This window comes from Hyaena hyaena, unplaced genomic scaffold (assembly GCF_003009895.1).
Source record: "Hyaena hyaena isolate Hyena2069 unplaced genomic scaffold, ASM300989v1 scaffold_555, whole genome shotgun sequence".
Classification (NCBI taxonomy): Eukaryota; Metazoa; Chordata; class Mammalia; order Carnivora; family Hyaenidae; genus Hyaena; species Hyaena hyaena.
The window spans coordinates 197,988-217,827 of record NW_024081186.1 but is presented as its reverse complement, the minus strand read 5'-3'; the positions used below and the strand labels follow the sequence as shown (position 1 = coordinate 217,827).

Genomic DNA, 19,840 nt, shown 5'->3' with positions numbered 1-19,840 from the left:
GGATGTTCTAGATTGTGGCCTGGCCAGGGTTAACAAGCCCTTGAACTCTGAGTAAGCGGGACATTTTGTAGGAGCATCTTTAAGACAAAACATTCTGGGAAACACAGGGCCCAGAGGGGAGAGAGACCCAGAGAGACAGAGAGAGAGATACCAGTAGCTCTTCCCCTGCACCCTCCTTTCTTGCATGAGTACTTTTACGACCCTGGCCCAAAGGATTCCAGCCCGCAGCTCTTGTCCTCACAGGGCCTGCTGGGAAGAAGAGCTGCCAGGAGGAGCAGGTGCACATCTCTGCAGGGGCTGCCTGCTGGGAGGCCACACTGGGAGTGACAGCCTATGCATGCTCCTCTCCCAGCTGACTGCTCGGCCCCTCCGGGGACCCACGCCATGGCCCACCTCAGCCCTGTGGCCCATTTCCTACTGAACAGCGTCGCTGCTGCTGCGGGTATTGGTGCTGATACCCCTGCCTGGTGTTCCTCTGCTCTCGGGGAGAAGCAGAACCTCCTAAGAGCCAGTTAGCAAGTGATAGCAGAAGGCGTGGTTTGGCTGCTGTTCTCCTGAGGCCCAGCTCCCCAGACAGGCTCTGCTGGGCACCCCAAGGACCTTTGACCCTTATTGCCTGGCAACCCTGATGCCTACCTCCACCTCAGGCCCCATTCCTGCCTCTTCAGAGACTTGCTGGGGCCCGTGGGCACAAAGGTTCTAAATCATTCAAGCAAATGAGGTTTTCTAGTAAGTTATTAACACCCCCTCCCCCGTACACACACACCCAACACATACGCACGTGGTCTTGCTCAGGAGGAAAGAAGGGCACTTCGGCTAAAGAAGCAGATTTGACCCTCCAGTGAACATACCTCATTCACAGAGCTGGGGCACATGGGCTGCACTCAGTAGTTTCAGGTTTACGTTTGTTTTGGAGAAAGGGGGATGTGATGCTCCTGCCTCCTTAGGCCCCAGAGGCGTGTCAGACAATGCAGCATGTATATTTACTGTCCTATTAAACTTTCTGGAATGAACAACAGAAGGAAAATATCTCCTCCCCCAATGGAAGTTGGAGTCCAAGTTCATTTCAGTCCAGGACTCTGTGAAAAGAAACTCTGGCCTGATTTCATGGACTTCTATTCAATCATACTTGTATTTTAAAACCATTCAGCTATTCTCACTTACTGTTGCTCTTCATCACCAGAACTGTATTTCTTCTGTTCTTAGCATTTCAGCAGGGGGAAGGGGGAAGGTGGACAGAGCCCCTCTCATCGGGAGCCCTGGATGGAGCCTGAGCTACTTGTCTGCTGGGCTCGTGCTGGCAATGCCCTAGATCTGCTTGCGGGCCTACTTGCCACAAACCCTGTGTTTGACACTGTGCTTCCTGGAACCTTGCGCGCACATTAGCTCCCTTTCCCCTGTGGCTCAGAGAGGGCAATCAACTTGACCAGGGTCACTCAGGTAGCTTTTGGCTAAAGTCAGACATGAGTTAAGCTCTCCTTACTCTTAGTCCAGGGATCTTTTGGGGATCTTTCTGATTCTAACAACAACAACAACAATGAAATATGTGAGATACCACCATTGTATTCATTAAGGTGGTTATCTGAAAACGGAATCATCTCTTCAGTTAACTCTTCGAGGTAAAGACCTGAATATTTATGTTATGCTCTTTAACCTAAACATACACTGCTTATACATCTACTGTGTGCCACATATAATGTTAGCCTCTGGAAGGCATACACACTCAGGCACACACACACACATACACACACACACACACACACGTATGTGCACACACACGCCTCCTCTTGCCTTCACTATGAAACCTTTTCCAAAGGCCTCACATAGTGCATTCTTCCCTGATGCCTTGGCACATCTTCCTCGCGAGGTGATTAGTATATCAAACCAAGCAAGCCCTTCTCAGGAAGGTTCTTGACTTTTTATTCTTTCTAGATCCCAGTGATTGGTACATGATGACTACTCAGTACAAGTTAGTAGAGCAAAAGGCAGGGAATTCACCCAACAGACCCTGCCATTTAGTAATTGTGGCCTTGGACAAGTCATGTCACCTCTTTGTGTCTCCAGAGCAGTATGATGGTAACTCATGCCTCTTTAGTTTGTAGGACAAAAAGACTGAGTGTGGGAAATAAGTGTCTAGTGCACTGTAAGCACTTGGGAAATCTTGATATGGTTATAATTAATTCATGCATAGAAGCTGTAGATGCTAATAACATCTCACGTTAACCAGGTACCACATACTAGGCACTGGAGATACAAAGTTGAGTAAGACAAGGCTTTGGGCAACATCCTAGTTATCACAAATAACAGCCAGTCAGACAGCTCTATGTTAGATGGGTATGGGATGCATTTGAAATTAGGAGGGTCTGGAATCCAGACCATCTTCTGCTCCTCAGCCGATGGCACGCCCAGCTTGTGTGGCTAAGTCCAGTAAAGTGAGTCTACTCAATAGAGTCTTAGCCATAAGCCATAGTATGGATAATATGGTGAAGAAATAATCACTGGTGGAAAATTGTGCCTTTTCTGATTTTTCAGGGTTTGACTGTGAAGTCTTCAGATCACATTAATCTAAGCATCTGCCTCATCATTACTGACTTAGGCCTTTCTACATTAACCATGTTAGTCAACTTTACAATAACAGTCAACCTACCTGGTGTAGTGGAAAGAGTATATGCTTTGGAGTCCCAGTATTCACTTACCACTGCCCAAGGAGGAGATGAGTCCCTGCTTTATTTCTTTCTTGGGGAGGATCGAAGGAGCCCAGAGATGAAGGAGTTACAGAACAGTTACACGTTCGTGCGTGTCTGTGTGTGCATGTGAGATTTTTGTTGTTAATGGAGGAGTGAGGCTTGGTGTTAAGCATGGGTGCTGGGCACTGGAGCCTGTAGTAAAAGCTTTGGCAACACTGTGGAGCAGGTGCTCATCCCTACCCGATGAGTAGGCAGACTTAGTACAGTTGGATTAAGGGTGTGTGGGTGTTCTTATCTTGGGAATAGCAAGAGCATAAAAAATAGATTAATATCCTTGAGTGTGAATGAAAAGGATGATAATAGAAGGTCTGCTGTGAGCTCTCCACACCTTACGGGTCTAGCTCATTTTGAGAAGTGAAAGAGCTTGCTCCAACGTTCTTTGCTGAAGACATCCTTTCAGGAAATTATATTCCTTTCAACTGCATCTTCCCTACCTTAATCAAATGCATCGGTGATAGCATGGAATCGGATTGCCGTTTCATGAAGTCTCGTGTTTCAAATACAGAGAATCAGTTGTCATTGAAAATGCAAAAGTGTTTGCAGTTCTATGTGGATTGGCCAGCAGGGTGGTGCACTCTGAGGGTAATTCAATATAATCCGATTCCACCACAGAGAAAATTCAGATGACCTGGGGGAGAAGGTACACCTTTGAGAAGGGAGTTCATCCTTCCAGGTGTATTAAACACCTTTTAAAAAGCCCAGAGGCACACCTCTAAGGCAAGCGGTGAAAAGGGATACAACTAAGCCTCTCATTGATTGAGGGGATACAACTAAGCCTCTCATTGATTGAGGCATACTACCCAGTTGTTGATAAGAGAACACTTCTTATCCCAGGCTGGGGCTCACTGCCCCTTGATTAGCTCTGGCCAAATTAGGACCTGTATCTTGTTAATGGAACTAATTTTAGAGAAGACCAGCTTTAATCAGAAAAAAAAAAAATCTAGAATTTAAAAGAAATCATTCAGTAACCAGAATTCGGCTTAAAACTGTTATCACATAGAGTTACTTTGGGCCAGTTTTGATGAATACATAAACAGCATTTGTCACATACGTGATCAACTGCATACAAATGCACAACTCAAAACCACTTGAAAATAGTCTCTCTCCTAAGTAGGTTAAGCATCCCCTCTAAATCTTGTATGCATTTTTAATGTCCTTAGCGCCTCCTGTTAAATAGTGCTAGGTAGAACCCAATCTGTGTCAGCCCTTGTCTGAATCATACTTACAAATTCAGCTTCGGTGGTGCACTGTGAATGAATCTGTGAAGTATCTCCTTGCATTACAGCTCTTCATACATCAAAGACTCTTTTTGAACTCGGTAATTATAGAAGGAAAAAAAAAAAACATGTTTTAGTGCTACCTGAGAGTTCTTATTAATATTACCTTTGAAATGACTAATTATGTTACCCATAAAGATTGGGAAAGAATTTATGTAACTGACTCATTAAAGATGGCCTTTCATAAACTTTGATCCTTTCTGCTCCTCCCCACAGCTCTCCTTTCTTTCCACTATTGCATTGATTTTTATGTTGGATGTTTATATATGAAAATGCCTGATGATGCACGCTGGTGCCCTCCCGCTTCACAAACTTTGTCACCTCTGGTGCCAGGATGTTGAGCATGTGATTTAATTATCCTTACTCTTTGGGTAAAGTGTGTTGGCCACGAGCCCTAAGACTCCAGTAAGATTTGAACAACAACTCTTTTCAGACTGAATGTTTGAAGGAATTGAGAAGGTGCCCCTGCTAATGACAGAGAGTGGGAGCCCACAGGGCTCCTCCTACTTTTGAGACTTGGACTCACAGACACATTATGTGTACAGCTGGGCGGAATGGTGCCGCCAATCTCAAAGTAACCTTCTCTATGAATGAGAAAGAATTCTCCTTGGCTGCCTCTTCTTTGCATGGGAAAAGCGGCACGTACCCAATCTTGTCACTGTTAGGCTACCCCCAGAGAAATGAGTATCGGAGTATCCAGAATGTGGGTAGTGATAGTGCGGCCCTCCCTTGAGCTGGCAGATCACACCTGATCCAGGATACCGCGAGTTAGAAGAGCCCCAGGCAATCAGGAGTCCTTCCTGGGAGCACCTAAGATAGTTGACAGAATGCAGAACTCAAGCATTAGAAGAAAAGTTGAAGGTCCCCAATGAATGAACGAACCAGCTGCACATGTCTCAGACTAGAGAAAAGGCAACAGCAGGGGACAGGGTCACTGTCTTCCAACAGCTGAAGGTTTGTCATGCGAAGGAAGAGGGAACGTGTTCTGGGCAGTTCCAAAGTACTGTCCGTAGGTAGAAGCTCCTGGGAGACGGGCATTTGGCTCACGACCAGGAAGAATAGTGTGATCGAGCTGTGTCAACATGGGACAGGCTGCTTCCAGCATTAGTGAGCTCCCTGTCACTGGTACTGTGCAAGTGGATGTTGGATGGCCATGCGTTTCACAGGTAGGCTTCAAGCACTGGTGTGGGCCAGGGGAATGGAGCAAATGAATTTAAGTTCCCCTGAAAATAATTAGGCTAACTAAGTCAGTAAGTATTTATAAAGGGCCCTTCTATATTGAGTGCCAAGAAGGTGTTTGATTTTCTCAATGCCCCAAAATAAAGTTGCTTTGTTTTTCCTCACCAGGAGATGACCCATTCCTGGCCTGCTCCTCTCACTGCCATGCATACTTCTGGAAACTCTGAGAAGAACACACTTTCCATCCCAGGACAGGTCAATTCTCTTCCTTCCTCCATTTTCCTTTATCTTAGTTTAATTGTACTGGTCTTTCCATTGGATTCTCGAAACTAAAAATGGCCTTGGTGTTCTGGTGCCATAAAATCTAGGCTTCCTCTTGCCCCTTTGGGGATATTAATAGCTATCCTGTTTTTACCGAGAATCTTTAGAGGCATATATCCCCAGACACTGGCATGCATGATGCACTACCTATAGCACAGCCACTGTGCTCAGAACTGAGGAATCAGAAGTGGTAGCTCATCTCTTAAGAAGACCAAATAGATGATTTGGCAGCAACATCCAAGACTTTTAAAAAAAATTATTTAATGTTTACTTACTTGAGAGAGAGAGACAGCAGGCACAAGTGGGAGAGGGACAGAGAGAGAAGGAGACACAGAATCTGAAGCAGGCTCCAGGCTCTGAGCTGTCAGCACAGAGCCCGATGTGGGGCTCGAACCCACGAACTGTGAGTTCATAACCTGAGCCAGTCGGTTGCTCAAACGACCGAGCCACCCAGGCTCCCCATCCATGACTTTTTAAATGAAAAAAACCTATACTCTTCACTCTAATGGATCAATTTTCAATTTTGTATGTCACCTTCCAGTCCTTGCGCACAAGCACACAGATCTTTACATGCCAACACATCATATTGACAGAACTTCTTTTATAGTCCTATTGTCAAATGTTTTGTTTTTTCCCCTCACCTGCTCCCAGTAAGAATTTCCTCTCACCATCAGTTTCTAAAATGCCTAAATAACCATGGCTATTCTAATAACACACTTTAAAAGAAAAAGTAATGTCTTTCTCCTGTCCTTCCTTCCATCCAATTAACCATCCATTCATCCATCCATCCATTTATTCAGAAACCATTTTCTGAGGACATACAACAGACTTACAGTTAGGGATGAAGAAAAGCCCTCTACATGTTATGAGCTAAATGACACAACAAAGTAGAAAATAGTTTCATAGAGAGTAAAAGGTTCAGAGAAGTATCTAACAATCCCTGGGTGTTGAGGAAGTGCTCACAGAGCTGGCGGCATTTGCAGGGTGCAAACAACTTTGAGGGGCGAAGAAAGGCCCAAGAGAAGAACACTCCATGTGGAAGAACAGGATGGGCAAAGGCACAGCGAGATGAAGGATCGCCGTGTGATCCATGCTGGTATCGTGTCGAGGGGCTGGCTCAGAGTCGTGTGGTGGGAGGCGGGAGAGAGATGAACCCCTGGCCAGCAAGTGCATGTCTGTGAAAGACCCCGAGTGCCAGCCAAGGAGTGTAGACTTTATTTGTAGAAGGAGAAATACAGCCAGATCCTTCAGTTTTTAGGGCCATGAGTTCAACAATGACATTGGCCTTAACTGCCTTCAGTTATCCCCTCCCACCTTTGAAAGGGGGTCAGAAGTAAGTGAGCAGCAACCTTCTCTGTCCATGTCCAGTGTGTGTTGTTCCTGTATGCCTGTCGACTGTCCCTTTTTAGGCTGCCCTGGGCTGGCATCCTCCTCCCTAGCATCCTAGCCAAGGGATTAGCCAAGCCGTTTTGGGCATTGAATCCAACACTTATACAGCAATTGCAGTGTTTTCAGCTGCGTTCTCCAATTTTAGAGATAATTTGCGCAAGTTGCGATTTTGACATTTACCAGTGTATACAATAGAACCGGTTGTTTAAATGGGCTTTTGTAGTAAGTGCACAATTTGGAATCTGGCACGATTTGCATTTTCTGCCAATTATCTGTGCTCCCATCAACCCCATGATAAAGGTAGAAGAGACTGGGATAAAATGGTGAGACCAGGATGGCTACACACCCACTCTTTTGTTTCACTTGGTTCCTGCCAAAACATTGGTTTGAAAGAAAAGTACATTTTAAATAACAGTAATGGCATCAACAACATAATGCCACGAAGTGCCTCACTGTGTTGGAAGCAGATAATATCTAGCAAATGATTCAGTCCTCATTACGACCCAAAAAGAATGGTAATTTGACTCTCCCTAATTCATAGAGGAGGAAACTGAGACACAGAGTAAAGTAATGTGCCCGAATGACCCAGCTAGTCAATCAGGGAACCAGCCTCTAGACTCAGGTGTTCTGGTGATATGTTTATCACACAGATTTACAGATGGCTTTGTTTAAATTCCATCTTCCAAAATGGGGACACGTACAGTAAAAACATGAGCCCCCTTTCCTCAGTGCTTGCACCGGAACTAGGTGACACCACCCTCTCAGAAAGCATCCATTTCATACATCCGTGGTAGAGCTTGTGCAGCCGTAAAGGTGCTGTCTTAATTGCCTTCAGAGCTGCAGGCATGGCTGCTTTTCATCGTGGTTCTGCCAGTTGCTGGCTAGGTGGTCCCATTCAAGTTCTTCTGAGCCTCAGTTTCCCTATCTGTACCGTCTGTGTGGAGGTTTGTGTGTGCACACACACGTGTGGATGTGTGCTGTACCCTCCCATTGGATTTTTTCGGGTCAAAGAGTCAGTGATTCTGCAAACTTACAAAAGTGGACACCATTCAAAATTCCCAACTTACTTATGTTTGTTTATCCATCCCAAATTGAAAGTGCTATGTTTTCTCATAGAGAATGGAAAAACCCACAAGGAAGGGAATACCTTGCTAAGCAGAAGTGAGGGAAGTAATAGCGTCCTCAGGGGAAGTTCAGTCAAGGTTTCATGGAGGGAATCAAACTCCAGACAGAGGCTGGCACTCTACAACCTGTGGGCTTTTAGATTTTTTAAACGGTTAGGATTTTCAAAAGAAAAAGCATGTAAATATTGTTATGAGGATTAGGAGTTATACGAATTATGTGAAATAACATGGGTGATATGAATTCAAATTTCAGTGTCTATAAACCAAGCTTTCTGGGAACCCAACCACACTAATTCATTTATGTATTAGCTATGACTACTGTCACATTACAACGGCAGAATTGAATCATTATGACAGAGACTGCATGCCCCCCAAGGCTTAAAATATTTAGTCTCCAACCCATTACAGGAAAAGTTGGCCAATCCCTGCTCTAGAATCTAGATCCTATGGGAGCATCTCATTGTAGGATTATCAAGGCTGTTATTTAAAATAGCCTCACAGAAGTTTGTGAACACAATTTGGCTTCGATATCGTCTATTACTAAAATTACTTGTATGACATGTCTATGAACAAAATTCACAGATTGAAGTCAGGCATTTTTTAAAATTTCAGATTATGCACATCAATAATTATTGCATAAAGAATGCAGATTTTTCCCACAACCAACCTACTTCCGATCCGGGTTGGGTGTTTGTACAGTAACTTGGGTAATATCCAGAGGTGTTTCGTTCTTTTGAAATTCTGGTTTTAAAAAGGTTAAACATTTTTAAAATGTTTAACATTAAAAATGGTATCAGGAATACATAACTCCAACTCAAATTCAGTAAATAACATAACCCTCAAATTCGTTTCATGAATCACTGCCCTGATGCTTTGAACAACTGATGGTTCTGGTCTAAAGTCCAGAATTCTTGGGTGAAGTTTAAAAATTCAGTACAGTTTTCTGGGACCAGTACAATGACTGGCTGCATGTTTCACTCTCTGATGAAGTTGACCTGACTTTCTAACTTGTCATTTGATTCCTAAGGGTATATAAGCCCAAACTTCCCCATACGATCATGATGAGATCCCTTTTAAAAAACAAAAGGTAGAAATATTGGTATATAGTTAAGGACATACAAATGGTTAACCACTCATTCTGGGAAATGAGGTATTGTGGATGATCGAAATTCTTGGATAACTAAAGGCTATCCTTCCATAGGAATCATGTAATACGAATCTTTCTGAGATGTAATTAATATTTTTCTGACTTCTTATAAAAATTATATGGAACACGCTTTAGTCTTTCTTGATAACTTAGACATTATGATGAGCACTGGCTATTGAACTATGCTGTAATACTGTACTGTACTGTAATTATGCCCTCGGGAGCTATTAAGATGGGTAGGAATGCTTGCCTCTATATTAAGTGGCCATAGACTCTTGTGCTTTTTAAGTTCTGACTTTGCTGTGTCACTCTCTGGCCCCTTGTGCTGTCGTTTCTCACGTCTCAGTGTTCTGAGCAGCTGTGCCTCTAGTACGATTTCCCTTTCCTCGCGATCTATGATTTGCTAAGGAGTGGGAATCAAATGGCCAAGCTTGTTAGAGTTTTTCATCAAAAGTCAATTCTCTATCGAGTGAGGGTGGAGAAACCTTTGAGCAGCAGTCTGCATGGGCTTTGTGATAGCTCTTTAGTTGAGAGGCCTTTTCCATCTCTTGTGGAGTTTATGGTAGTCTTCCGGAGTGGCGATCTTGCTGGAAGTGAAGTCTCCTGGGCAACAGAATCATGCTAAATAGGTAGCAGAACTTGCTTTCCGTGAAAGCACAGTGTTACTGTTCTTGATTGCTTCTCTTAAAGACAATGATACCGTGATTCTATTTTTCTTCTGGAGGGTGGCAAGATTCAGCTTAACGAGTGGATTACTTACAGCAGTGGTTGACATAACTGATTCCTGTATTTACTTGAATTCATGGTCTCCCTTTCGAGGCTCTTGTCTCGCAGTCAGGATTTTCCCTTCCATCTGCATGGTGTTGTGCCACCACGTACGTCATTGCGGTGCCTCTGCCTTTAAGTTTCTTCAGGCTCCACACAGGTGTGCCGTGCTCCCCAAAAGCCCGCTGTGTCTGCATCTGTGTTTCTCAAAAACAGTGAATGAATTGTGTGCAGGAAGACTTTCAAGTCAAATTCAAATCCCTTTAAATAAGGTGCTCCACTAACCTATTTCAAATCACTTCCTACACTTCACCAAATTTGTAATGAAGTCTTAAGAACCCAAATTTGTAAAGAAGTGTGAAGAACCCTCCTCTTGTGAAAATTAGACCCATCTATTGCACATGTGTCACAGCAAAGGTAGAAAATTGGAGTGGTTACTATCAAAAGGAGCAACTGAGCAAATCTATTAATTACTGCCTTATTTACGCTTCTCCAAAAACCATGATCATTGCTTTGAACCAGGCCCCCTTTACTTCCTTAGAGACATCATTGCCTAGCTATGTGAGAAATTAAACACTTGAATTTCACACATGTGGGTCATTTGTTCCCATGTTGTGCACACTTCCAAATAGATACTGGTCTTACTTGTAGTTCTGATGAAATGGCAGTTATGGTCATGTTGCAGCAGGTTCAACCAGCAAATCTGTACCCTTCAAATAGAGCTACGGACGGAAGCCTAATTACTAGAATTGTTAATAGCGGTTTCCTTTGTGCAAACATTAGTCAAGTCCTATCTTCAACAATAACAGATACACCTCTTGTTCCCTTTGTGTCATTTAACTAATATCTATATTATGTGTGTTCTTCCTTATAGGAATCCCAACATCTGACCCCAGGATTCACCTTACAAAGTAGGTGTTTTCAAAAAAAAATTCTTCTCAGTCCAAACATTCATGGCCTCTCCCCCTCCCCCAGATTCTTCTCATTCCTATCTAATATCATTAAAACATGGATTAACAATAGCAAAAAGTCATACTGTGATTCATCCAGTTGGCCCCTTTGTTTTATTCATGTGTTATTTATGACGGGATGCTGTGAAAACATATAACTGGAAGGGCTGCATGTGTGAAGACCAGTTGCATTGAGACTGATCATTTGACAATGGGAAACACGGAGAGTAATTGTGGTGCCTTTCTTTTCAGAGTGGAGCGACCCGACCGCCAGAGCTTCTACAAAGTCAGTACCGCTCGAGTCGTAAGTACTTTGGTTTCCAAAACAGGCTTCTTCGGTGGCATCTGGTAAGGGAACAGTGCCTCAGTGCTGCGCAAATCTTGTTCTTTGTCCTGCTTCCTGACAATAAGAACCTTGACTCCTAATACTTTGGGGTTCAGTTAGAGAGGAGAATGAGATTTCCCACAATAAGCAAGTCACAGTAAAAGTGAATGAGATCACCATTAGACTCTGTAATGATGTCAATAAGGCTGGACTGGTACCTGGAGTATGAAATCACTATGATTCTTGACTGGTTGTTTGAACATTATGTAACTTCAGCCACAGACACCATTGGACACAATATCTAACACCCTGAGCAGGACGGAGCAAGGACATGTCTTGGCAACCATGTTTGCAGGTCATCTGGGAACTGTATATTAAAGGCAAACAAGGGCAGCCTGGAAGAGATCGAATAAGAGATTACATGGCACTGGGTTGAAGTTCAGAAGCCAGGGCTCTGTGACTCACTCAGCACCGTCTTCATTTCTTATTAATGTTAACTGAAGGAGGGGTATGGAGAAACCAATTTCCTCAGATTAACTATTGTAGATTTTGTAATATCCATTTGTCCAAGAACGTATCAAGGGAGTATTTCTTTCACAACTTCTTTCATTCCTAATAATAGAAAACGAAAGTCGACTTTTCTATGTGAGTAATAGTTACTTACTTGAAAATTTTCGAAATGAAATAATTTATGACATTCAAGTAGTCTAATGCCACACTTGAAGTGAATTGCTCACCTTTTGGAAGATCACGAATAATTGCATAGAACAACTGGGAAAGACTCCCACATAGACCAAAGCTCTGTGGAGGTCAGTGGCATGCCCGTGTTCCTGGTTCTATTTGACAGCAAAGTTCCCAAAGCCCTGACCCCATCGCCAGTGCTCTTATTTGGTTTTCTGGCCTGATCTGCACCTTCCAATTCAAAGTTCAATTTCAGCAACCAAGAATTCTCATTTAACGAAGTGAGAAAAAATAAGAAAGGGGGAAAATAAAACTATAGCCCTGAATTAAAGACTAAATTATATAGAAACACAGAAATTAAAATCATCTTTGATATTGTTCATTTCAGTGTTTCCATTCATCACATTTTAACTTGCCCTTTCCCTTGTCAGTCTAGTAAACAACAGATGTTATTCTCCTACCTTACCTTTCTCCCATTAAAATGTCAGTAAAATTCATACACACATACACACACACACACACACACACACGTGTGTGCCCGCGTGTGAGCACTTAGGGAATCAACACAGGTTTCCAAACGTGAAAAAATAAAAAAACATTTTCCCCACTGTAAAATGATCTTACTCCTAAAGCAAGAGTATTAGGCTCCTGCTGTGAAATACGCTGATTTCCATACAGACCATAAAATTCAATATTTCAATAGTTTGTAACTAACAGAAATAAACTCGTCAATTGTGATTTATAGTTAGAGGCAGCATTTCCAGAAAACGGCACTTCATAGCACAAGGGTATACTGTGTAATTCAGTAGGACTAAGGTTCTCTATAGAAAGCATTGATAAAACTAGAAGACACAGAGTCTTTTTTCTGAATGAGCCACCCTCTTTTTGGCTGCTGGATCTAAAGACCGAGCATTGTCCATCAGACTTTGGCTGGAATGAGTTTTCTTTATGGTAGGGTATAGGTTTAACAAAGGACAGATAGAGTTATAATAATGATTTTTATTTTTAGCTTCCAAATGGTTAACTGCTTAGCCATTACTATCACTCTCCCATATTTCACTACAGTGTGATTTTCAAACCAACCTCTAGGATTTTCCATGGGGCAGAGTAATCCTTCAGGCAACTAAGAGCATTCTGTGTGTAGACAGACCGCTGATACCTTGAGTTTGGTGGGAAACAACCCCTCAGTTGGCCCTGCTGCAGGAGAGACCACTTCCCGAGGTCAGTGAACGTCCTGAACATGCACCCACCACCTACTGCAGTAAGAGAGATGGGAGTCTTATAAGCAGAATCCCTTGATTACTGTGATACTTTATTAGTTTTCCTCATCTGGCCTTCTTTTCCCCAGTTGAAGAAGTGTAGATCTTCCATTTGGGCCTGGATTGTTTGGAAGGACGGCATGCATGGGCAGCAGGTTCGAGAACACTGATCCAAGTATGTCCGAATGCAACGTGGGAACCAGCCAGGCTCCATCTGTGTTCTTGACAGTCGCTGCTGTCTCTGGGCCTTACCCCAGCGGTCTGACTGGCTTTTAGAAAACTGGGTCTTTTCTTCGCTCGGTAGATTTTATTGACAAACAGTGCTTTTTATTGGATGCCCATCCATGAGATGACATCCTGCCCACTCCGGCTAGAACTCTCTCTGCCCATTGAGGCAAGAGCATTAGCCTGGAGAAGCTCCAAGACCTGAGTTTTCATGTCTGTTCATGGTAGTTATAGTACTAGGGGAAAGGGAAGCACTGACCTAGGATTCAGAGGATATGAGTGTGAATCATGCGGGGCATGTATTTTTATTTCAAAATATACAGACAGAGCTCCTTAAGGGAAATTAAGCAAATTAATGAGCTACGCGTATACGCGGAAAGGTACACACACAAACACTTGTCAGAATTCAAATGTAAACAGTTATTTTTTTAAACAAGTTACACTCTTTAGTAATTAGACTGAACAACATAAAAATGACTTTACCTTTCACCCTCAATAATTTCTGTAGAAAGGAATACCCAATTGTTTTTGTTTCCCTCTGCCCCTGTGAGTCTTGGAACAACCCTCACCCAAGGCTTCTAAATCCAGTGGAGTTTCTAGCCTCTTTCAAAAAAGATCTCTCCAAAAGAGGGTGGGCATGGACGTATGAAGGTCAAGTTGTATTTCTCGGGGCTCTAGAGTTGTATATTTGTACAGTAATACCAAGTCCATTCTGCCTCTGAAGGATCCATTTATTTCAGTTATAAGATTCGGGGATTGAATATATACATTGGACAGTTATTTTTTTAAATTTTTTTTTTAATGTTTTATTTATTTCTAGGAGAAAGAGAGAGACAGCATGAACAGGGGAGGGTCAGAGAGAGAGGGAGTCACAGACTGAAACAGGCTCCAGGCTCTGAGCTGGCAGTCAGCACAGAGCCCGACGCGGGGCTCGAACCCACGAACCGCGAGATCATGACCCAAGTGAAAGTCGGACGCTTAACCGACTAAGCCACCTAGGCGCCCCTACATTGGACAGTTATGTTACTTTCTAGTTTCTTTTCTTTTCTTTTTTTTTTTTTTACAAATAGTTTATTGTCAAGTTGGTTTCCATATAACACCCATTGCTAGTTTCTTAATGAAGCCATTAAGGACGGATGGAGGAGAAAACTGAAACCAAACCCAAAGAATTTGGATTTTCTTTGTTGAGTTGGATTGCTTCATCTAGTTTATAACATTTTGTCAATTACTTGTCAGTACAGCAGCTTTGTAAAAATACTTGACCTTGTTGATCTTTCATGAGCCATGCTACCTAGGAACAGGTAAGATGTATTCAGTTGCCCTGAGAAGCAGTCTTAGACAGCATCCATGAACTCAAGAGTATCCATCTAGTCAGTCCTTGACGTCAGCTAATTTTGTGAGTACTATTGGGAAGATAGAAGCTCCAAATATCCAGTGCCTTTGCTATACTTAGTTGTTGGCATCTGGACCCTGTCAGGCATTCGAAATGTTCTTTCTTTGCCATAAAACTAGTTCTTTCACTTGTGGTGTTAGCTACACGTTTGAAAGCCTCCCAGCCATGGACCCAGAGACCTGAGGAAGGGTGTTGCAGACACAGACTAGTTGTGGCCAGTCTCAGTTTACCTGTGGGCGATGGCTGTATACACCACATGAACAAGACCTTGAGTGCAGCACTAGTTAGAAGGAAAAGGAATTACACCATCACAGGAAGGGCAGAGGTCTCCGGCCATAATCATTGTGCTGTTGAGTGTGAGCACTGGGCCAGGGCCCAGGGCCCATGCTAAGTGTTCTTACACATATCACCTTACTGTGCTTGCCAGTCATCCTGGAGGGGCTCCAGATTATTTCCATGGTATAGCTGAAAAAAGCAAAGCTAAAATACGGTCCCTCCTCGTGAAGTGTGCACGGTCCAGCGTGAAGACAGACTGACCGTGCACATTTACCTTGAATGCGCATGTTGGCTGTGAGTGCACAGAAGGCTGAGTGAGTGATGCCACTCCTTGGCGAGAGAGCCTGAATGTAGGCCTCTTCCTCCCACCGCGCTGCCCATCATCCTGCATTCTCATGAGTTCAGGGATTTGGGGAACCACATTGGGCATTTTGAACCTGGAAGACTTGTACAGCTGAAGTTAGTGGGAAGGAGTCCCACAATAAGTTATAGCAAAATGTCGTCAAAATTACTGGAAATAAAGAATTCTTTCTTTTTAAAAAAATTTTTAACATTTATTCATTCTTGAGAGATGGAGAGAGACAGAGCATGAGCAGGGGAGGGGCAGAGAGAGAAGAGACACAGAATCCAAAGCAGGCTCCAGGTTCTGGGCTGGCAGCACAGAGCCCAATGCGGGGCTCGAACTCATGAACCGAAAGATCATGACCTGAGCTGAAGTTGGACGTTTAACCGACTGAGCCCCAATAAAGCATTATTTCTAAACTCTTCTTTTTGTGTTAGGAAGAGTTCATTACCGCAGAGAATAGAAAGATTATTAGAATGTTTTCCAGTTTATTATAACCACTAACAAGCATTATATCATTTCTTAGATAACTTTAAAAATTTTTAACCAAAATAAGAAAGGAAAACCCTCGCATTCACCATCCTGCCCATCCTACCTAAATTTTCTCATTGAAAATGTTTGTTTTGGGGAACCTAGGTGGTTCAGTCAGTTAGGCATCTGACTCTTGGTTTGGGGTCAGGTCTTGATCTCACGGTTTGTGGGTTTGAGCCCTGCATCAGGGTCCGTGCTGACAGTGCAGAGTCTGCTTTGGATTCTCTCTCTCTCCCCCCATCTCTCTCTCTGCCTCCTCTCTCTCAAAATAAATAATAAACTTAAAACAAAAGAAAATGTTTGTTTTGAGAATGTGATTGGAGATTCGAGAACGGCCAGAGCTTACTGTGGAGCCTTAGTCCACATCTCTAGCAATTTCATATACTGTTTTCCAAGTAGATGTTTGGTCTGCTTTTTAGATAAAATTCAGGTAGCAAAGTGTGTAATGAGACAGGCGAAAAAGGGCTGTGATTTTCTTAATCAGATGAATTCTTATTCAGAGTATGTGATTTGGTACTTGGAATTTGGGAATGTTGATGGTTTGTGGCTTACAAGAGCTCAACTGAACTCTCCTAATAGACGGGTAATCTCGATGAGTTCCAGCCTTTCCAGTTTTCAGACTGACATGTATGCCAACTCTTGCTTCGAACCTGCCTTGTATGCCCTGCATCTCGGGGCTTGCCAACTTTTCCTAAGGACTTAATATTTTTTTGGATGTTCTCCACCACATCAGGGAAAGCCACCTGGGAGCAGAGAAAACCAAATTTGGCAGCCTGTTCAAGCTGTGAATTAAAGGTAATTCACAGTTTGAAATGAATCAGCATGAGGTCCTTAAGAAGAGTAATCAGACATCAAGAGGATTTTATTTTGAGGACTGTATATTGGCTAATGTGACAACAAGCAATATTGGCATTTAGAATGTTCACGGGGAGAAGCGCCGAAGATGCTGGTGCTTGACAGGCACCAAGACTGCGAGCCGGCGCTCCTTTAGCGGGAGCTGTGGGTTTACACTTTCCTGACAAAAGCTCAAAACACAGATATTTTTTGTGCTCAAGTATCATAAATCTTGAAAGATCAGAGTTGATTTTTGTGTTGTTCATGTGCCCAAGATTCATCTGCTTCTGCTGGACTGTGAGAATCTGTAATTAGAGGCAAAACTTTCTCTCTCTTTCTCTCAGGCAAAAGTCAAGTATCTCTTTTTTTTTCTACCTGATCTGCAGCCATATTTATTCACTCATTCAAGCTTTTGTTCCCTTTCAACAAAAATGCATTAAGCCTCTAGTGAGTAAAGCCCTGGGCGGAGCTCTGTGGTACATTCAGGATGAAACACCACACACCCATCCCTCAAGGACCTCCTAGGTTAGCAACAGTTAGAGTCACACTGATAACACCAATACTTCAACTAAGCCGTATCTACGAAGTGCCCACTATGTGCTGGGCACTTGGTCCCTTTATAACAAGCCTATGGAAGTCACCTCAGAGGCAGAAACCAAAACTCAAGAGACGGCAAGTGAGTCACCCACAGAGCGAAAATAACAAAGCCAGACCAAGACAAACTTCAGAGCACATGCCCTTAACCTACACTAAAGCCATCCCATAGACACTTAGGAGATGGCTCTACTGACTTCCAGTCAGTTGTGATCTTGCCCAGGCATTAGGCCAAACTGGACCGCCTGCGGCTGCATGCCAGAATGATCGCTGTCAGTTCGGTTTAGATCACGGAGAGTATTAGATCTTAATATTGTCACTGAGTCGAGTCTTGAATACACTGCCCATGTGGACGTGGCATTGTGTAGGCAAGTACGGGTCTGTCCTCAGCTCAGGGCCCACAGCTCAATCATGCCATTGTGCCTGGAAGATGCTTCCTTCAGAGAGGCAGGTGGATCTGTGCCTCTAAGGGACTTATACCACCACGTCAAATCCCTGTAAGGTTGATTTCTGGGACCCATGGTGGGAACAGCGTCTCTCTCCAGAAATCTCCATTTTTCCCTATTAAAGCAAAAAGAGGACAACTGATATTTAGGTCTATTTTCATGAGTGGTTCAGACATCACTTTTCATGCTCGCCAACTTGGTTGATAATTGAAACATTGCTTTATGTCCTCATAGTGGAATCACTTATATTCCACTATATTCTATTATATTCCACAATAATTTATATAATTTATATATATTATTATATATTAATAAGCAATTGACCAAAGTGAAAATAATTCCAGCTATGTAATTGAACATAATGTTGTGATCACACACACACACACACACACACACACATACATACACACACCACATGCTCTGTATCACGGAATGTCAGGTCCCTCCAATGCTGTCCAGTCTAAGGAGATGCATGCACACATATGCATGCCCTTTTTTCAGTTACTGGATTATAAACTGCTACCACCGGGGCTCCTTTCCTATGTACCATGATTGATTACCGTAAAGACTTTCGTGCAATGCATTAGCCTCACGCCACTGTCACCTCAATCCCATTAGATAGCCACAGGTGAAAAGAAACCAGGCTGAGTTCAAGGAAGATACTTGCCTGAAGTCTCCCAGCTAGAAATGGGGGAGCTGGGACTGAAAGCCACAGTTCCAGCTGCCCATTAAAACTTGCTGCCTTGTCCCCAGACGGCTGCAGAGCTGGAGCACATCAACCAGACTGAAGAGGCTAGAACAGCAGAGTACGCAAGCCCCTCGACCATTCCCAGAAATTAAAAAGAAACAAACCAACCAACTCGGCTGAGACTGGAGTAGTTGAGAAGGAATGTCCATGCCGCTTCTAAACTATTTTCATTCTTCTTTCCCATCCTATCAAGCATTTCACTAATGGCCAGATCCTTTGCCACAATTACATTATCAGGAACGTTATTTTTAAATGGTCTGCTCTTGACACCTTCCCAGAGCTCCTAAAAGCCCTTCCACTTTACCAACACACGGGGCACAGTGTTGAAAAATCGGACAAATGCCTTTCTCTGGGGTTCATCCATCCACTTCAATAATGAGTACCCAAACAGGAAAAGGTCTCCAAGCTATTTGATTGATGTCTCCAAAGATGCTGCCAAGTCGGGCACAGAGAGACAGAGGGACGCTATGCCTTGTAAACCCAAGTGAACACAGTGTCTTTTCTTTGCCACCCCCTGGGATCTTGGCACCCAGTACCTACCAGTGAACCTTAATACGGTCCTTCATTCAGGTTCCATGGTGCCTGAGAGAGCAGTGAGGGAGATAGGGGACCGGGGTTGGGGGTGGACAGTAACGATTTGTACACCAGCCAGCCTTATACTTCTGCCAACTCTGTTGCTCAGTTTCAGGACTAACCTCATTTCTGCATAGGTTGCCCACTTCTTAAAATCCCAGACTCACATCTCAATATTGTAATAATGTGAAGTATTTCTACATCTTCAAGAGGAAAGTCCATGCCCCCCCCCACCCCCCGCCAAAAAGAAAAAAGTCCTAGTAGTCGTAATATCTAGAAATTATCCAGGATCTCTGGAAACTGAAAGGGTTTTTCTAGGAGTCTCTAAAATCAGTTTTATATAACATGTAGTGCAGTGGGAAAGGAAGCATAGAAACCACACCTGAACACTGTGCTTGAGTAATTCTAGCCCCCACTTCTAGGCACCTTGCTATGTCGTCACTATTGCCGCCACTGCTGTTATTGCCACCACTCCCAGGCGTGTCCTCTGAAGGTTCTCACCCCAAACAGCCGCGGCTGCCCGGCCACTGCTAGAGCTAATGCTGAGCATCGGGCCTGCCTAGTGTCCTAAGGGGCCCTATGCCCTTTCTCGGCTGCAGCCACGCACCACCTTTCATCCTCCAGCCCCTGTGTAAGAGTAAGCCGACCTTACAGAGAAGATTTCCTCTTAGCAGGTGAATGGCTTGCGCAGGATCACGGACCTAGTTAGTGAA

At 43.5% G+C, this 19,840-nt stretch overlaps 1 protein-coding gene across 1 annotated transcript in view; it reads left to right on the top strand.

Moving 5' to 3' along the window:
* Positions 1–19,840, top strand: part of AFF2 (AF4/FMR2 family member 2) — a 312,864-nt gene that overhangs the window by 156,485 nt on the left and 136,539 nt on the right. Inside the window, exons 5-7 of the mRNA XM_039256031.1 lie at positions 5,372–5,458; positions 10,824–10,860; positions 11,152–11,203. Coding sequence (XP_039111962.1) covers positions 5,372–5,458; positions 10,824–10,860; positions 11,152–11,203 — 176 coding nt within the window. The remainder of the gene's footprint in view (positions 1–5,371; positions 5,459–10,823; positions 10,861–11,151; positions 11,204–19,840) is intronic.